This window comes from Ranitomeya imitator, chromosome 6 (genome assembly GCF_032444005.1).
Source record: "Ranitomeya imitator isolate aRanImi1 chromosome 6, aRanImi1.pri, whole genome shotgun sequence".
In the NCBI taxonomy this organism is placed as follows: domain Eukaryota; kingdom Metazoa; phylum Chordata; class Amphibia; order Anura; family Dendrobatidae; genus Ranitomeya; species Ranitomeya imitator.
The window spans coordinates 490,937,258-490,951,086 of NC_091287.1; the positions used below are offsets into that span (position 1 = coordinate 490,937,258).

The 13,829-nt window shown below is 40.9% G+C and overlaps 1 protein-coding gene across 1 annotated transcript in view; it reads left to right on the plus strand.

Moving 5' to 3' along the window:
* VPS13B (vacuolar protein sorting 13 homolog B) overlaps positions 1-13,829 on the plus strand; it is a 1,386,889-nt gene that overhangs the window by 677,582 nt on the left and 695,478 nt on the right. Inside the window, exon 22 of the mRNA XM_069731647.1 lies at positions 7,707-7,834. Within this exon, the coding sequence (XP_069587748.1) occupies positions 7,707-7,834 (128 nt within the window). The remainder of the gene's footprint in view (positions 1-7,706; positions 7,835-13,829) is intronic.

Below are 13,829 nucleotides of genomic sequence, written 5' to 3' on the forward strand. Positions count from 1 at the left end.
GTGGATCTTCAGCGTTTCTGCACCCATTGACTTACATTGAGTCAGTCAAATCCACAGCTAAACCGCAGGTGTAAAAAGGTCTGCCGATTAGCTTGCCAAAAATTCTGCAGAAAGGAAGGAGGAACAGTGTGTGGGCAGAGACTATGTGTGAGCGGAGAATATGTGCGGGTCTGTCTGCGGCTGTCTGTGCGGGTGTCTGTGTGTCTGTCTGCGGGTCTGTGTGTCTGCGGGTGTCTGTGTGTGTAGCCAGGTATCGTCTGATGGGACTACTGCTCCCATCCAGCTATGTCTGCTGTCACATATAACAGTGACCGCATGAGCCGATGATGAGGCAGTAGTCCCATCATCCGGCGACTGTGTTCAAGTGTAAAAAAACACATTTACATAATAATTCACATACAACATTCAAACACCTAATTCCCCGATGCCCTTAATCTCCTGCAAAAAAAATAAAAAAAATAAACAACCATATACTTACCTTTCCGCTGTCGTTCATTTAATATCGAGTTTCCCACAGATATCACATCGGGAGATTTGACCGCTCTACACTGCTCCCGGTGATACAGTAACAGGAGGTATCCTCTCGCAGTGTATCACTACGCCGCCGTGGGAGAGTTCACCGGAGTTTGTGCTGTCACTTGCGGCACTGCTGCTTGAGAAAATTCTCACGCAGTGGTGCCGTGAGAGCACGAACTCCGGTGAACTCTCACTGTATCACCGGAGGCATTGTAGAGCAGTCACATCTGCCGATGTGACTGTTCTACACGGGAGATTGTCGTGGGACACTCGTTATTAAATGGACTACAGCGGACAGGGAGTATTTTTGTTGGTTTATTATTTTATTTTTGTTGCAGGAGATCAAGGGAATCGTGGATTAGGCAATGCAGTAAGTATGGTAAATTAAAATTAATAAAGGACTTTATTCTGCCTATGTCTTTCTTTACCATACAATTATAGAATTAGTAATGGATAGTAAGTGCCAGAATTTAAAAAAATAAGACCCCAAGGAATGTGTGTACAAACTATTTTAAGAAAAACTATTGGAATAGTTGCTTCATAATTAATTTTAAATAGCTTGGAGAAATGCAATGGTTGCACGCATATTTTATACATGTTCTTTAATTCCAGTTAAAAAAGATAAAGACTCGGTTCTGATCAAAGTTAGAGTTGCCATCCAAGAACGATAGATTTGAGAGATATTTTTTTCAGTGAGGTGCCTGGGTTTCCAGTTTTCCATGGCTGAAGAAATGTGCAGCCACACTTTTATTCACATCACCAATATCTCATAATGGTGGTTTGTCGACCATGAATAAACGTAGCTTGATGGACTTTTAGGATAGTTAAAAGGAGTCTCACCCGCAAAACTCATTTTAAACTATTTATACAGTTCTGTTCGGGATTTTGCCCCTGTAAAAAAAAAAAATAGAAAAAAAAAAGAAATTCTCTGTAGTAAATTTTCTACTTGCTTAGTTTTTCAGAAAAAGCATGTCCAAAGCCTCAGTGCTCCATTCCTCCCATCATCTACAATGCAGCACACCTCCTCTTAAGTTGATTGAAAGTTCTCATTTGCCCAGAGTGCTGCTTGACTTGAATACATGGCCCTGCTTGTGTTCACGGACACTGCAGAAGCCCAGCGAGCACATGCACACAGTGTCAGTGCAGGCACACTCATACCGCTCTCCTGTCTGCAGCAGCCGCTCCCTACACCGATTTATGAAAGTGTAGAAAATAGCCACTACAGGCAGGAGAGAGGGATGGGAGTACACCCGCACTGACACTGTGGAGAGCGTGCTTGCTGGCCTGCAGTGTCAGTGTGAATGCTCAGTGTCAGGAATTCAGTTCAGGCAGCGCTCATCCATCCAATGGAGATCACCTTGTCATTTGCGGATGCCGGATACACTTTTGAGGAAAAATATTAACATGGTAGCTCTCTTTTTTTCTTTTTCTTTTTTTAATGTGTAACAATAGTGGACTTTATGAATTTAGTAATTGCAGAGGGCTGTTGTGTCGTGATTTGTGTGTACAGCTCCCTATACTGTGTAATGGTAGTTTTCGGGTACTGCAGCTAAGCGCTCATTGAGCCATCTGCCATAACATGTTGTAATGGTTGATTCACTAAACAAGTTCTTGGGGATGGGGGGGAGGGCTCTTTCTTGCAAAAAATATTACAGTTTATGGATACTAGATTTTGGGGATGTGTTGTTTATCCAGGGAATTAGAAAATGTTCCCCTAATATGGGGCAATTCGCCTCTAACTCATGGGGTTTTGTCTTCCTCTGGATTCACTTGTTAGCTTATAGGACCATGATGGACTTATGTCTTCTTTCAACTTTAAGGGAAAAGTCAGACGGCCGTATAACTCGAAGATTGCAACGCAATGCTCAGGCTGCCGGTCGGCTCTCCAAAACTGAGCGTGACAGCTGCAGAGAAATACATTGCACTGCAATCGTCCTCCGAGTTACCGTATATGGCTGACTGACTCATCCCTAAAACTATGAAACCTCAATAACCCACTTTCGGTTGGATGACAGGATGTATGAGAGCGCCACTTACAGGCCTTTCATCTATAAAGAACATCCAGCATTGCTTTTGTGCTAGTTTTACCCACGTGACCTGCAAACAGAGTAAGTGACTCACACCGGGTTTTGTGTGTGAGCAGTTAATCTGTTTGTAGGTCTCTTGGGTAAGGAGAGCACGGTAACCCCCCAGGAAGCTGGGGAAGACAGTCATAGGTAAGTATATTAGTACTTATGCATAATTACATACAGTGGGTACAGAAAGTATTCAGACCCCTTTAAATTTTTCACTCTTTGTTTCATTGCAGCCATTTGGTAAATTCAAAAAAGTTAATTTTTTTCTCATTAATGTACACTCTGTTCCCTATCTTGACTGAAAAAAAACAGAAATGTAGAAATTTTTGCAGATTTATTAAAAAAGGAAAAACTGAAATATCACATGGTCATAAGTATTCAGACCCTTTGCTCAGACAGTCATATTTAAGTCACCTGCTGTCCGTTTCCTTGTGATCCTCCTTGAGATGGTTCTACTCCTTCATTGGAGTCCAACTGTGTTAAATTAAACAGATAGGACTTGATTTGTAAAGGCGCACACCTGTCTATATAAGAGCTCACAGTGCATGTCAGACTAAATGAAGATCATGAGGTCAAATGAACTGGCCAAGGAGCTCAAACACTGAATTGTGGCAAGACACAGATGTGACCAAGGTTACAACAGAATTTCTGCAGTACTCAAGGTTCCTAAGAGCACAGTGGCTTCCATAATCCTTAAATGAAAGAAGTTTGGGACCACCAGAAGTATTTTTTAGACCTGGCCATCCAGCCAAACTGAGCAATCGTGGGAGAAGAGCCTGAGAGATGCAGTAGAGAGATGGGAGAAAGTTCCACAAAGTCAACTGACTTTGAGACTGAGAAATAAGATTCTCTGGTCTGATGAGACAACTAACTTTTTGGTGATAATTCTAAGTGGTATGTGTGAAGAAAACCAGGCACTGCTCATCACATTCCCAATACAATCCCAACAGTGAAATATGGTATTGCCAGCATCTTGCTATAGGGGTGTTTTTCAAGGGTAGGGACAAGATGACTGGTTGCAATTGAAGGAAACATGAAAGCGGCCAAGTTCAGTGATATCCTGGATGAAAACGTCTTCCAGAGAGCTCTGGACCTCAGACTTGGCTGAATTTTCACCTTCCAACAAGACAATGACCCTAAGCACACAGCTAAAATAACAAAGGAATGGTTTCAGAACAACTCTATGACCATTCTTGACTGGCCCAGCCAGAGCCCTGACCTAAACCCAATTGAGCAGTTCCGGAGACCTGAAAATGGCTGTCCACCAACATCCACCATCCAACCTGACAGAACTGGAGAGAATCTGCAAGGAAGAATGGCAGAGGATCCCCAAATCCAGTTGTGAAAAACTTGCATCATTCCCAAGAAGACTAATGGCTGTACTAGCTCAAAAGGTGCTTCTACTCAATACTGAGCGAAGGGTCTGAATACTTATGACCATGTGATATTTCAGTTTTCCTTTTTTAATAAATTAGCAAAAAATTCGACATTGTTGTTTTTTTTCAGTCAAGATGGGGTGCAGAGTGTACATTAATGAGAAAAAAAATTAACTTTTTTGAACTTACCGAATTGCTGCAATGAAACAGAGTGAAAAATATAAATAGGTCTGAATACTTTCCATACCCACTGTAGGTAAGTTGGATGCTTGTGAAATAAAAATTTCACTTGACCTTTTTTTTTCTTATGCCAATAATCACTTGAGCATTTCCTACAAATGATCTGTGATTTTAATTCCATAGAAGCAGACAGAACTGCAGAAGTCGTGCGAGTGTTGTGTTGTGATACACCATGACACCTCACCGCACGTTCAGCCGCGATGTAAGAGGAGTTGTTACTCCCTTAGCAATGATGTCATTTACGTAGTTCTCTTCAAAGCTGAGTTATAAACTACCATAATTGTATGGATCCTAATGGTTATTGCAGTTTTATAAGTGAAAATAATGTATAAAAACAACACTTTCATGTAATTGGCTTTTATGTGATGTCATTTGGAGCTCCGAGCTGCACCTGTTGGAAAGACTAACATTGACTAAGTCATTGAGATGAAAAGTGCGTGTCTGCCTTACAATTTGTCAGTGTTTTCTATAGTTTTCAGGCTCTTATTTGTTCTGTTTTTTTAATACAAATTTATTAAAATGTCAATTCACACAACAGACACAATTTGTCACAGCTCTAAATTTTTTTGGTTTACATGTGCAGCTCTTTGAAATACTAAAAGACTTAACCATAATAAGTAATTTTGAAATACTAAAAGACTTAACCATAATAAGTAATTTTTTTATATTTCTTTAAAGTTCTACTCTGATGTCTTTTTTCTGAATCCTTAAAAAATGGGATTCTGACGTGCCCCTGACTGAGCCATTCATTTTAGCAAAACAAGCAGGAGTTCAAATGCACTCCGTTTGTGTTACTTTGCGTCCATCTTTTCACCCTAGAATCAAGTTGTCATGCTACCCTCAGGCAGATGTGCATAAACCGGTTGCCAAATTCCCTTTAACTTTTCTCCTTCCCGCACATATTAGAAATGAGAATACTTTGCCATATACCATAATGAAATTGCAGTTTTAACCTCTTTATCTTTTAATTTAAAAAAAATCTTAGAATCAAGTGATTGGCAGCTGAGCTGCAGTATGTAAGAACGTAAACTCCACAGTGTACTAAGCTGAGAAGTTCCTAGTCTGTACGTCTGGCGGGAGCTGGAAACAGCTGATCAGTGGTGGTGTTAGTTTGGACCTCCACTGATCTGATAGGTCATCAGTATATACGCAATGCACTAATGAAGGAGGTATGTTCTAGGCTTCATTGCACATCTACAAGGAGGGAAATCACTGTGCACATGATCAAGATTTTCAAGGTGACCATGGTGACATCTCTAGCAAATCACACCCTGGGAAGGATTTTGTTTTACAATAATAAAGCAATGGCTAAGGCATAAGAAGGAGCTTGTTAGAATGTAGAAATAGGGTTCAGTGGAGACCCAGCAGTTCAGAGATTTAGCACAACTGATAGGATCCCCTAATGTCATGTAATATCAGTCCTCCAGAGCAAGAGGCGCTGTTTGTAGCCAATGATGAGCGATATTATCTTGCTTAGCAAAGCACAACTGAAAGTATGTGTTGTTTTTGCTTTAAGCAGTAATCTACTAATTTACTTTTGCCTGATATTTGTTGAACTCCTTAAGGCTGAATTGACTTAGATATATTTTCTAGTATATGTAGGTGACAAGTGCATTTTAATATGTTCTAAGAGTGTAGAACATGTGCAAGTCCGTGAACCATGCAATGTTATTTTCTGTCTCATCTGTCAAATTATTTGTGACATTACTGAATTTTAGTTCATTATCCCCCCAAAAAAAAATTACTGAGATGCCATATTGTCATTAGCCCATAAGTAAGACTTTTGAAGCGGTGGAAGAATGTAATATTCTACCTACTATATTCTCGGCAGTCCCAAGTCACTGTTTAATTAGTTAATAAAATGGATCAAACCGTATTCTGTAAGGCATTAGCGTAGGGTAAGTGCTCCTACAGGCCGGGCGGTAATTGCTTTTACGTGTTACGATGGGCTGATTTTACTCTGCCTTTGATCATGTGTAACATGATTTCATTTGCTTAAGCAAACATTCTTGGAGAATGGCATTCAGCGCAGAATCGAGCGTTTGTTTGGAGAAGCGACTAATATTCAGCCCTCTACCTATTTGGTCACAGTTAATGTGTTGTACTAAAGTGCTGCATTTAATGGTCTTTACATAATCACTGCTCATAGTAGCTGTGCGGTGCTATGCGTTTCCGAGGCATTAACTACCGTGAAGCGTAAATAAGTGCTACGGTAAAAACAGTAGTCATTTATGGATCTTTACCGTAGGACACCGGTAGGCACTTCTGAAGAGGAAACCTGTGGACTCGCATATTAAAGTAGTACATCGTGATGAGTGAGACCACCCTGAATGGTTGGTTGGTCTTCGTAGAAAATGAAAAGTGCCTGAAAGGATGAAAGCAAAATCTTCCTATTCCTAGAAAAGCAAACCCATGATGATCATCCTATTGAAATCTTAGAATATCTTCTATTCAGATGAAATGTCTGATATTGCTTCAAATCCGCTAAATAGATATGTAGTAAAAAAAATAATTCCTGGCTACACACAGCCGATATTAGAAGGGGAAGCTCTGCATACTGTGTGTACATTGCACTGAAAAATAAGAAAGTATTCAGGAAGTTCCCCCTGGCAGTCAGAATTATTATTTTTTTTAAAGGGAACCTGTCATCCGACTCATGTCACCCAAACCGCGGGCAGGATCAATCAGAGCTTGGCTGCATGATTGCAGCGAGGTATAATGAACTCTTAAAGGCTTGGAAATTTTTAAGAAATTATACTTAGAAGATCCATGCAGGGACCATAGGAAGAGACTAGATAAGTGCAGTGCTCCTGCCGGCTCTTCTCAGCGCTGCTGCTGGTGAATGGCATGTCTTACCATTGAGTGTAAAGGTCTCTCCCTCTTGTGTACAAAGCCAAACTGGCCACAAAGCCGAATACTAGGCTTCATTTCCTTTTCGTTATAGAAGACTGTACTTTATAGAAGACTGTACTTTATAGAAGACTGTACTTTATAGAAGACTGTACTTTATAGAAGACTGTACTTTATAGAAGACTGTACTTTATAGAAGACTGTACTTTATAGAAGACTGTACTTTATAGAAGACTGTACTTTATAGAAGACTGTACTTTATAGAAGACTGTACTTTACAGTAGTTATCAGCACAGACATCACAATGAAAGGTAACACTTGTATACATAGGTAATATTGGATTCACCATTGACAATAGGTGATGTCCACTGGTCACTTCTTCTCCCTGTCTTTACAATGACGTTTGACCAGATGAGCATGGCCAGAAAATCCTTGTATTCAATTTAGTAGGGTCAGATCCAGTCTGCTGCTACTTATGTCCATGTGGCTGCTGAAAACAGCCAGAAAGATAAATCCAATATTGGGTATGGTGAAGAATAAAAAAGGATTGCAAGATCTCTGGAGTCTTTTTTTTTTTTTTCTTTTTTTTTATAGTAAAAAAAATAAAATGCATAATGTTAATTAATTTCCGCACACTTTTCTTTTACAGAATCACGTCCCTTATCTGTGCCTGCAAAGATACTACTGACCTCTCGAGATTCCAGCATGACTCCTGAGGAGAGAATGAAGGACATAATCAGAGTGGTCTGGAACGCAGTCAAGCGTCTTACTCTTCAGGTATTTATCCATCTAGAATAAAGAAAAAGTATGCCAGCTCACCATAAAAAGTCCAGTCTGCAGGAAAACCACAATCCGACCAGTCTTGCATGAAGTAGGCATAGAGCTGGGAAAAAATTCTTTCTCTCTGCCCATATATCCATCCACCAAAGAGTGCAGCATCATGTATGCGAACATTGAGTATATGAGTATTTACATGCATTACTGCCCTAGACTATACTTACAGAATTGAGGCACTTGGTGCACAAATTGGCCAACTCACGTGTGCCCACCAGCCACTGCAAGGTGTAACTTTCTTTGATATGACCCTGAATCTTTCACACATGCTTCTTTGGAGTAGAGGACAACAAATTTAAACCTTTGGCCTCATTCAGACATTGTTTTTTTCACATCCAGTACGTGTTCCATCAGTGCTTCTCACTAATAGAATACATTCACATTATAATCTATAGAGCTGTTCACATCTTTTTTTTAATATTTTTTGCAGTGTGTCTGCAAACAAAAATCACGGAGACATTTCAATTTTTGATCTATGATGGAACAGAATTACTCATAGAATTGTATGGGTCAGAGAAAACCAGTGAGAGCAAACGAGTGGCGACATTCTGTGTGCTGTTCATGATTAACATTGTAATAGATAGGAGAAGCTGTGCCATTCACCGTGTGTGTGTGTGTGTGTATATATGTATATATATATATATATATATACACACACATACACTGCTCAAAAAAATAAAGGGAACACTAAAATCCCACATCCTAGATATCACTGAATGAAATATTCCAGTTGTAAATCTTTATTCATTACATAGTGGAATGTGTTGAGAACAATAAAACCTAAAAATTATCATCGTAAATCACAGCTAATATCCCACGTAGGTCTGGAGTTGGAATGATGCTCAAAATCAAAATGGAAAATGAAGTTACAGGCTGATCCAACTTCAGTGGAAATGCCTCAAGACAAGGAAATGATGCTCAGTACTGTGTGTGGCCTCTACATGCCTGTAGGATCTCCATACAATGCCTGGGCATGCTCCTGATGAGGTGGCAGATGGTCTCTTGAGGGATCTCCTCCCAGACCTGGACTAAAGCATCCGCCAACTACTGGACAGTCTGTGGTGCAACATGACTTGGTGGATGGTGCGAGACATGATGTCCCAGATGTGTTCAATCGGATTGAGGGCTGGGGAACGGTCCGGACAGTCCATAGCTTCAATGCCTTCATCTTGCAGGAACTGCTGACACACTCCAGCCACATGAGGTGTGGCATTGTCCTGCATTAGGAGGAACCCAGGGCCACCCATACCAGCATATGGTCTCACAAGGGGTCTGAGGATCTCATCACCTAATGGCAGTCAGGCTACCTCTGGCGAGCACATGGAGGGCTGTGCAGCCCTCCAAAGAAATTCCACCCCACACCATTAGTGACCCACTGCCAAATTGGTCAAGCTGAAGGATGTTGCAGGCAGCAGGTTGCTCTCCACAGCGTCTCCAGACTCTGTCATGTCTGTTACATGTGCTCAGTGTGAACCTGCTTTCATCTGTGAAGAGCACAAGGACGCCAGTGGTGAATTTGCCAGTCCTGGTGTTCTGTGGCAAATGCCAAGCGTCCTGCACGATGTTGCACAACACCCATCTGTGGACGTCAAGCACTCAGACCATCCTCATGGAGACGATTTCTAACCGTTTTTGCAGACACATGCACATTTGTGGCCTGCTGGAGGTAATTTTGCAGGGCTCTGACAGTGCTCCTCCTGTTCCCTCTTGCACAGAGGCTGAGGTATCGGTCCTGCTGCTGGGTTGTTGCCCTCTTACGGCCCCCTCCACGTCTCCTACTGTACTGGCCTGTCTCCTAGTAACGCCTTCAGCCTCTGGACACTACGCTGACAGATGCAGGAAACCTTCTTGCCACAGCTCGCATTGATGTGTCATCCTGGATGATCTGCACTACCTGAGCCATTTGTGTGGGTTGTAGAGTCCGTCTCATGCTACCACAAGTGTGAAAGCACAACCAACATTCAAAAGTGGCCAAAACATCAGCCAGAAAGCATTGGTACTAAGATGTGGTCTGTGGTCCCCACCTGCAGAACCACTCCTTTATTGAGTGGTCTCGATAATTACCAATAATTTCCATCTGATGTCTATTCCATTCGCACAACAGCATGTGAAATTGATTGTCAAACAGTGTTGCTTCCTAAGTGGACAGTTTAATTTCACAGAAGTTTGATTTACTTGGAGTTATATTCTGTTAAGTGTTCCCTTTATTTTTTTGAGCAGTGTATATGTGTGTGTGAAAATCACTGATGAAAATAAGATAAAAACCCTGACACTAGGAGAGTTTTTTTTTTCATATGTGAAAAATCCCTGATGTGTAAATGAGACCTTATGCTGATGGGATGAGAGCTCCCATTCAAGTCCTCCAAATGTATTCTACAAAAAAAGAAATCTGACCCATGCATCCTTCCAAAAACAAATGTAAACAGGTGCACTTGGAAACTATCACATACCTGTCTATTCTATCTACAGTGCCTTGCGAAAGTATTCGGCTCCCTGGAACTTTTCAACCTTTTCCCACATATCATGCTTAAAACATAAAGATACCAAATGTAAATTTTTGATGAAGAATCAGCAACAAGTGGAACACAGTTGCAAAGTGGAATGAAATTTATTGGTTATTTTAAATTTTTGTGGAAATTCAAAAACTGAAAAGTGGGGCGTGGAATATTATTCGGCCCCTTTACTTTCAGTGCAGCAAGCTCACTCCAGAAGTTCATTGTGGATCTCTGAATGATCCAATGTTGTCCTAAATGCCTAATGATTATAAATGTAATCCACCTGTATGTAATCAAATCTCCGCATAAATTCACCTGCTCTGTGATAGTCTCAGGGTTCTGTTTGAAGCACAGCAAGCATCGTGAAGACCAAGGAACACAACAGGCAGGTCCGTGATACTGTTGTGGAGAAGTTTAAATCCTGATTTGGATACAAAATGATTTCTCAAACTTTAAACATCCCAAGGAGCACTGTGCAAGCGATCATATTGAAATGGAAGAAGTATCATAACACTGCAAATCTACCAAGACCCGGCCATCCCTCTTAACTTTCATCTCTAACAAAGAGAAGACTGATCAGAGATGCAGCCAAGAGGCCCATGATCACTCTAGATAAACTGCAGAGATCTACAGCTGAGGTGGGACAGTCTGTCCATAGGACAACAATCAGTCGTATACTGCACAAATCTGGCCTTTATGGAAGAGTGGCGAGAAGAAAGCCATTTCTCAAAGATATCCATAAAAAGTGTAATTTAAAGTTTGCAACAAGCCACCTGGGAGACACACCAAACATGTGGAAGAAGGTGCTCTGGTCAGTTGAAACCAAAATCGAACTTTTTGGCAACAATGCCAAATGATATGTTTGGCGCAAAGGCAACACAGCTCATCACCCTGAACACACCATCCCCACTGTCAAATGTGGTGGTAGCTTCATAGTAACATAGTAACATAGTTAGTAAGGCCGAAAAAAGACATTTGTCCATCCAGTTCAGCCTACATTCCATCATAATAAATACCCAGATCTACGTCCTTCTACAGAACCTAATAATTGTATGATACAATATTGTTCTGCTCCAGGAAGACATCCAGGCCTCTCTTGAACCCCTCGACTGAGTTCGCCATCACCACCTCCTCAGGCAAGCAATTCCAGATTCTCACTGCCCTAACAGTAAAGAATCCTCTTCTATGTTGGTGGAAAAACCTTCTCTCCTCCAGACGCAAAGAATGCCCCCTTGTGCCAGTCACCTTCCTTGGTATAAACAGATCCTCAGCGAGATATTTGTATTGTCCCCTTATATACTTATACATGGTTATTAGATCGCCCCTCAGTCGTCTTTTTTCTAGACTAAATAATCCTAATTTCGCTAATCTATCTGGGTATTGTAGTTCTCCCATCCCCTTTATTAATTTTGTTGCCCTCCTTTGTACTCTCTCTAGTTCCATTATATCCTTCCTGAGCACCGGTGCCCAAAACTGGACACAGTACTCCATGTGCGGTCTAACTAGGGATTTGTACAGAGGCAGTATAATGCTCTCATCATGTGTATCCAGACCTCTTTTAATGCACCCCATGATCCTGTTTGCCTTGGCAGCTGCTGCCTGGCACTGGCTGCTCCAGGTAAGTTTATCATTAACTAGGATCCCCAAGTCCTTCTCCCTGTCAGATTTACCCAGTGGTTTCCCGTTGAGTGTGTAATGGTGATATTGATTCCCTCTTCCCATGTGTATAACCTTACATTTATCATTGTTAAACCTCATCTGCCACCTTTCAGCCCAAGTTTCCAACTTATCCAGATCCATCTGTAGCAGAATACTATCTTCTCTTGTATTAACTGATTTACATAGTTTTGTATCATCTGCAAATATCGATATTTTACTGTGTAAACCTTCTACCAGATCATTAATGAATATGTTGGAGAACAGGTCCCAATACTGACCCCTGCGGTACCCCACTGGTCACAGCGACCCAGTTAGAGACTATACCATTTATAACCACCCTCTGCTTTCTATCACTAAGCCAGTTACTAACCCATTTACACACATTTTCCCCCAGACCAAGCATTCTCATTTTGTGTACCAACCTCTTGTGCGGCACGGTATCAAACGCTTTGGAAAAATCGAGATATACCACGTCCAATGACTCACCGTGGTCCAGTCTATAGCTTACCTCTTCATAAAAACTGATTAGATTGGTTTGACAGGAGCGATTTCTCATAAACCCATGCTGATATGGAGTTAAACAGTTATTCTCATTGAGATAATCCAGAATAACATCCCTCAGAAACCCTTCAAATATTTTACCAACAATAGAGGTTAGACTTACTGGCCTATAATTTCCAGGTTCACTTTTAGAGCCCTTTTTGAATATTGGCACCACATTTGCTATGCGCCAGTCCTGCGGAACAGACCCTGTCGCTATAGAGTCACTAAAAATAAGAAATAATGGTTTATCTATTACATTACTTAGTTCTCTTAGTACTCGTGGGTGTATGCCATCCGGACCCGGAGATTTATCTATTTTAATCTTATTTAGCCGGTTTCGCACCTCTTCTTGGGTTAGATTGGTGACCCTTAATATAGGGTTTTCATTGTTTCTTGGGATTTCACCTAGCATTTCATTTTCCACCGTGAATACCGTGGAGAAGAAGGTGTTTAATATGTTAGCTTTTTCCTCGTCATCTACAACCATTCTTTCCTCACTATTTTTTAAGGGGCCTACATTTTCAGTTTTTATTCTTTTACTATTGATATAGTTGAAGAACAGTTTGGGATTAGTTTTACTCTCCTTAGCAATGTGCTTCTCTGTTTCCTTTTTGGCAGCTTTAATTAGTTTTTTAGATAAAGTATTTTTCTCCCTATAGTTTTTTAGAGCTTCAATGGTGCCATCCTGCTTTAGTAGTGCAAATGCTTTCTTTTTACTGTTAATTGCCTGTCTTACTTCTTTGTTTAGCCACATTGGGTTTTTCCTATTTCTAGTCCTTTTATTCCCACAAGGTATAAACCGCTTACACTGCCTATTTAGGATGTTCTTAAACATTTTCCATTTATTATCTGTATTCTCATTTCTGAGGATATTGTCCCAGTCTACCAGATTAAGGGCATCTCTAAGCTGTTCAAACTTTGCCTTCCTAAAGTTCAATGTTTTTGTGACTCCCTGACAAGTCCCCCTAGTGAAAGACAGGTGAAACTGCACAATATTGTGGTCGCTATTTCCTAAATGCCCGACCACCTGCAGATTTGTTATTCTGTCAGGTCTATTAGATAGTATTAGGTCTAAAAGTGCTGCTCCTCTGGTTGGATTCTGCACCAATTGTGAAAGATAATTTTTCTTGGTTATTAGCAGAAACCTGTTGCCTTTATGGGTTTCACAGGTTTCTGTTTCCCAGTTAATATCCGGGTAGTTAAAGTCCCCCATAACCAGGACCTCATTATGGGTTGCAGCT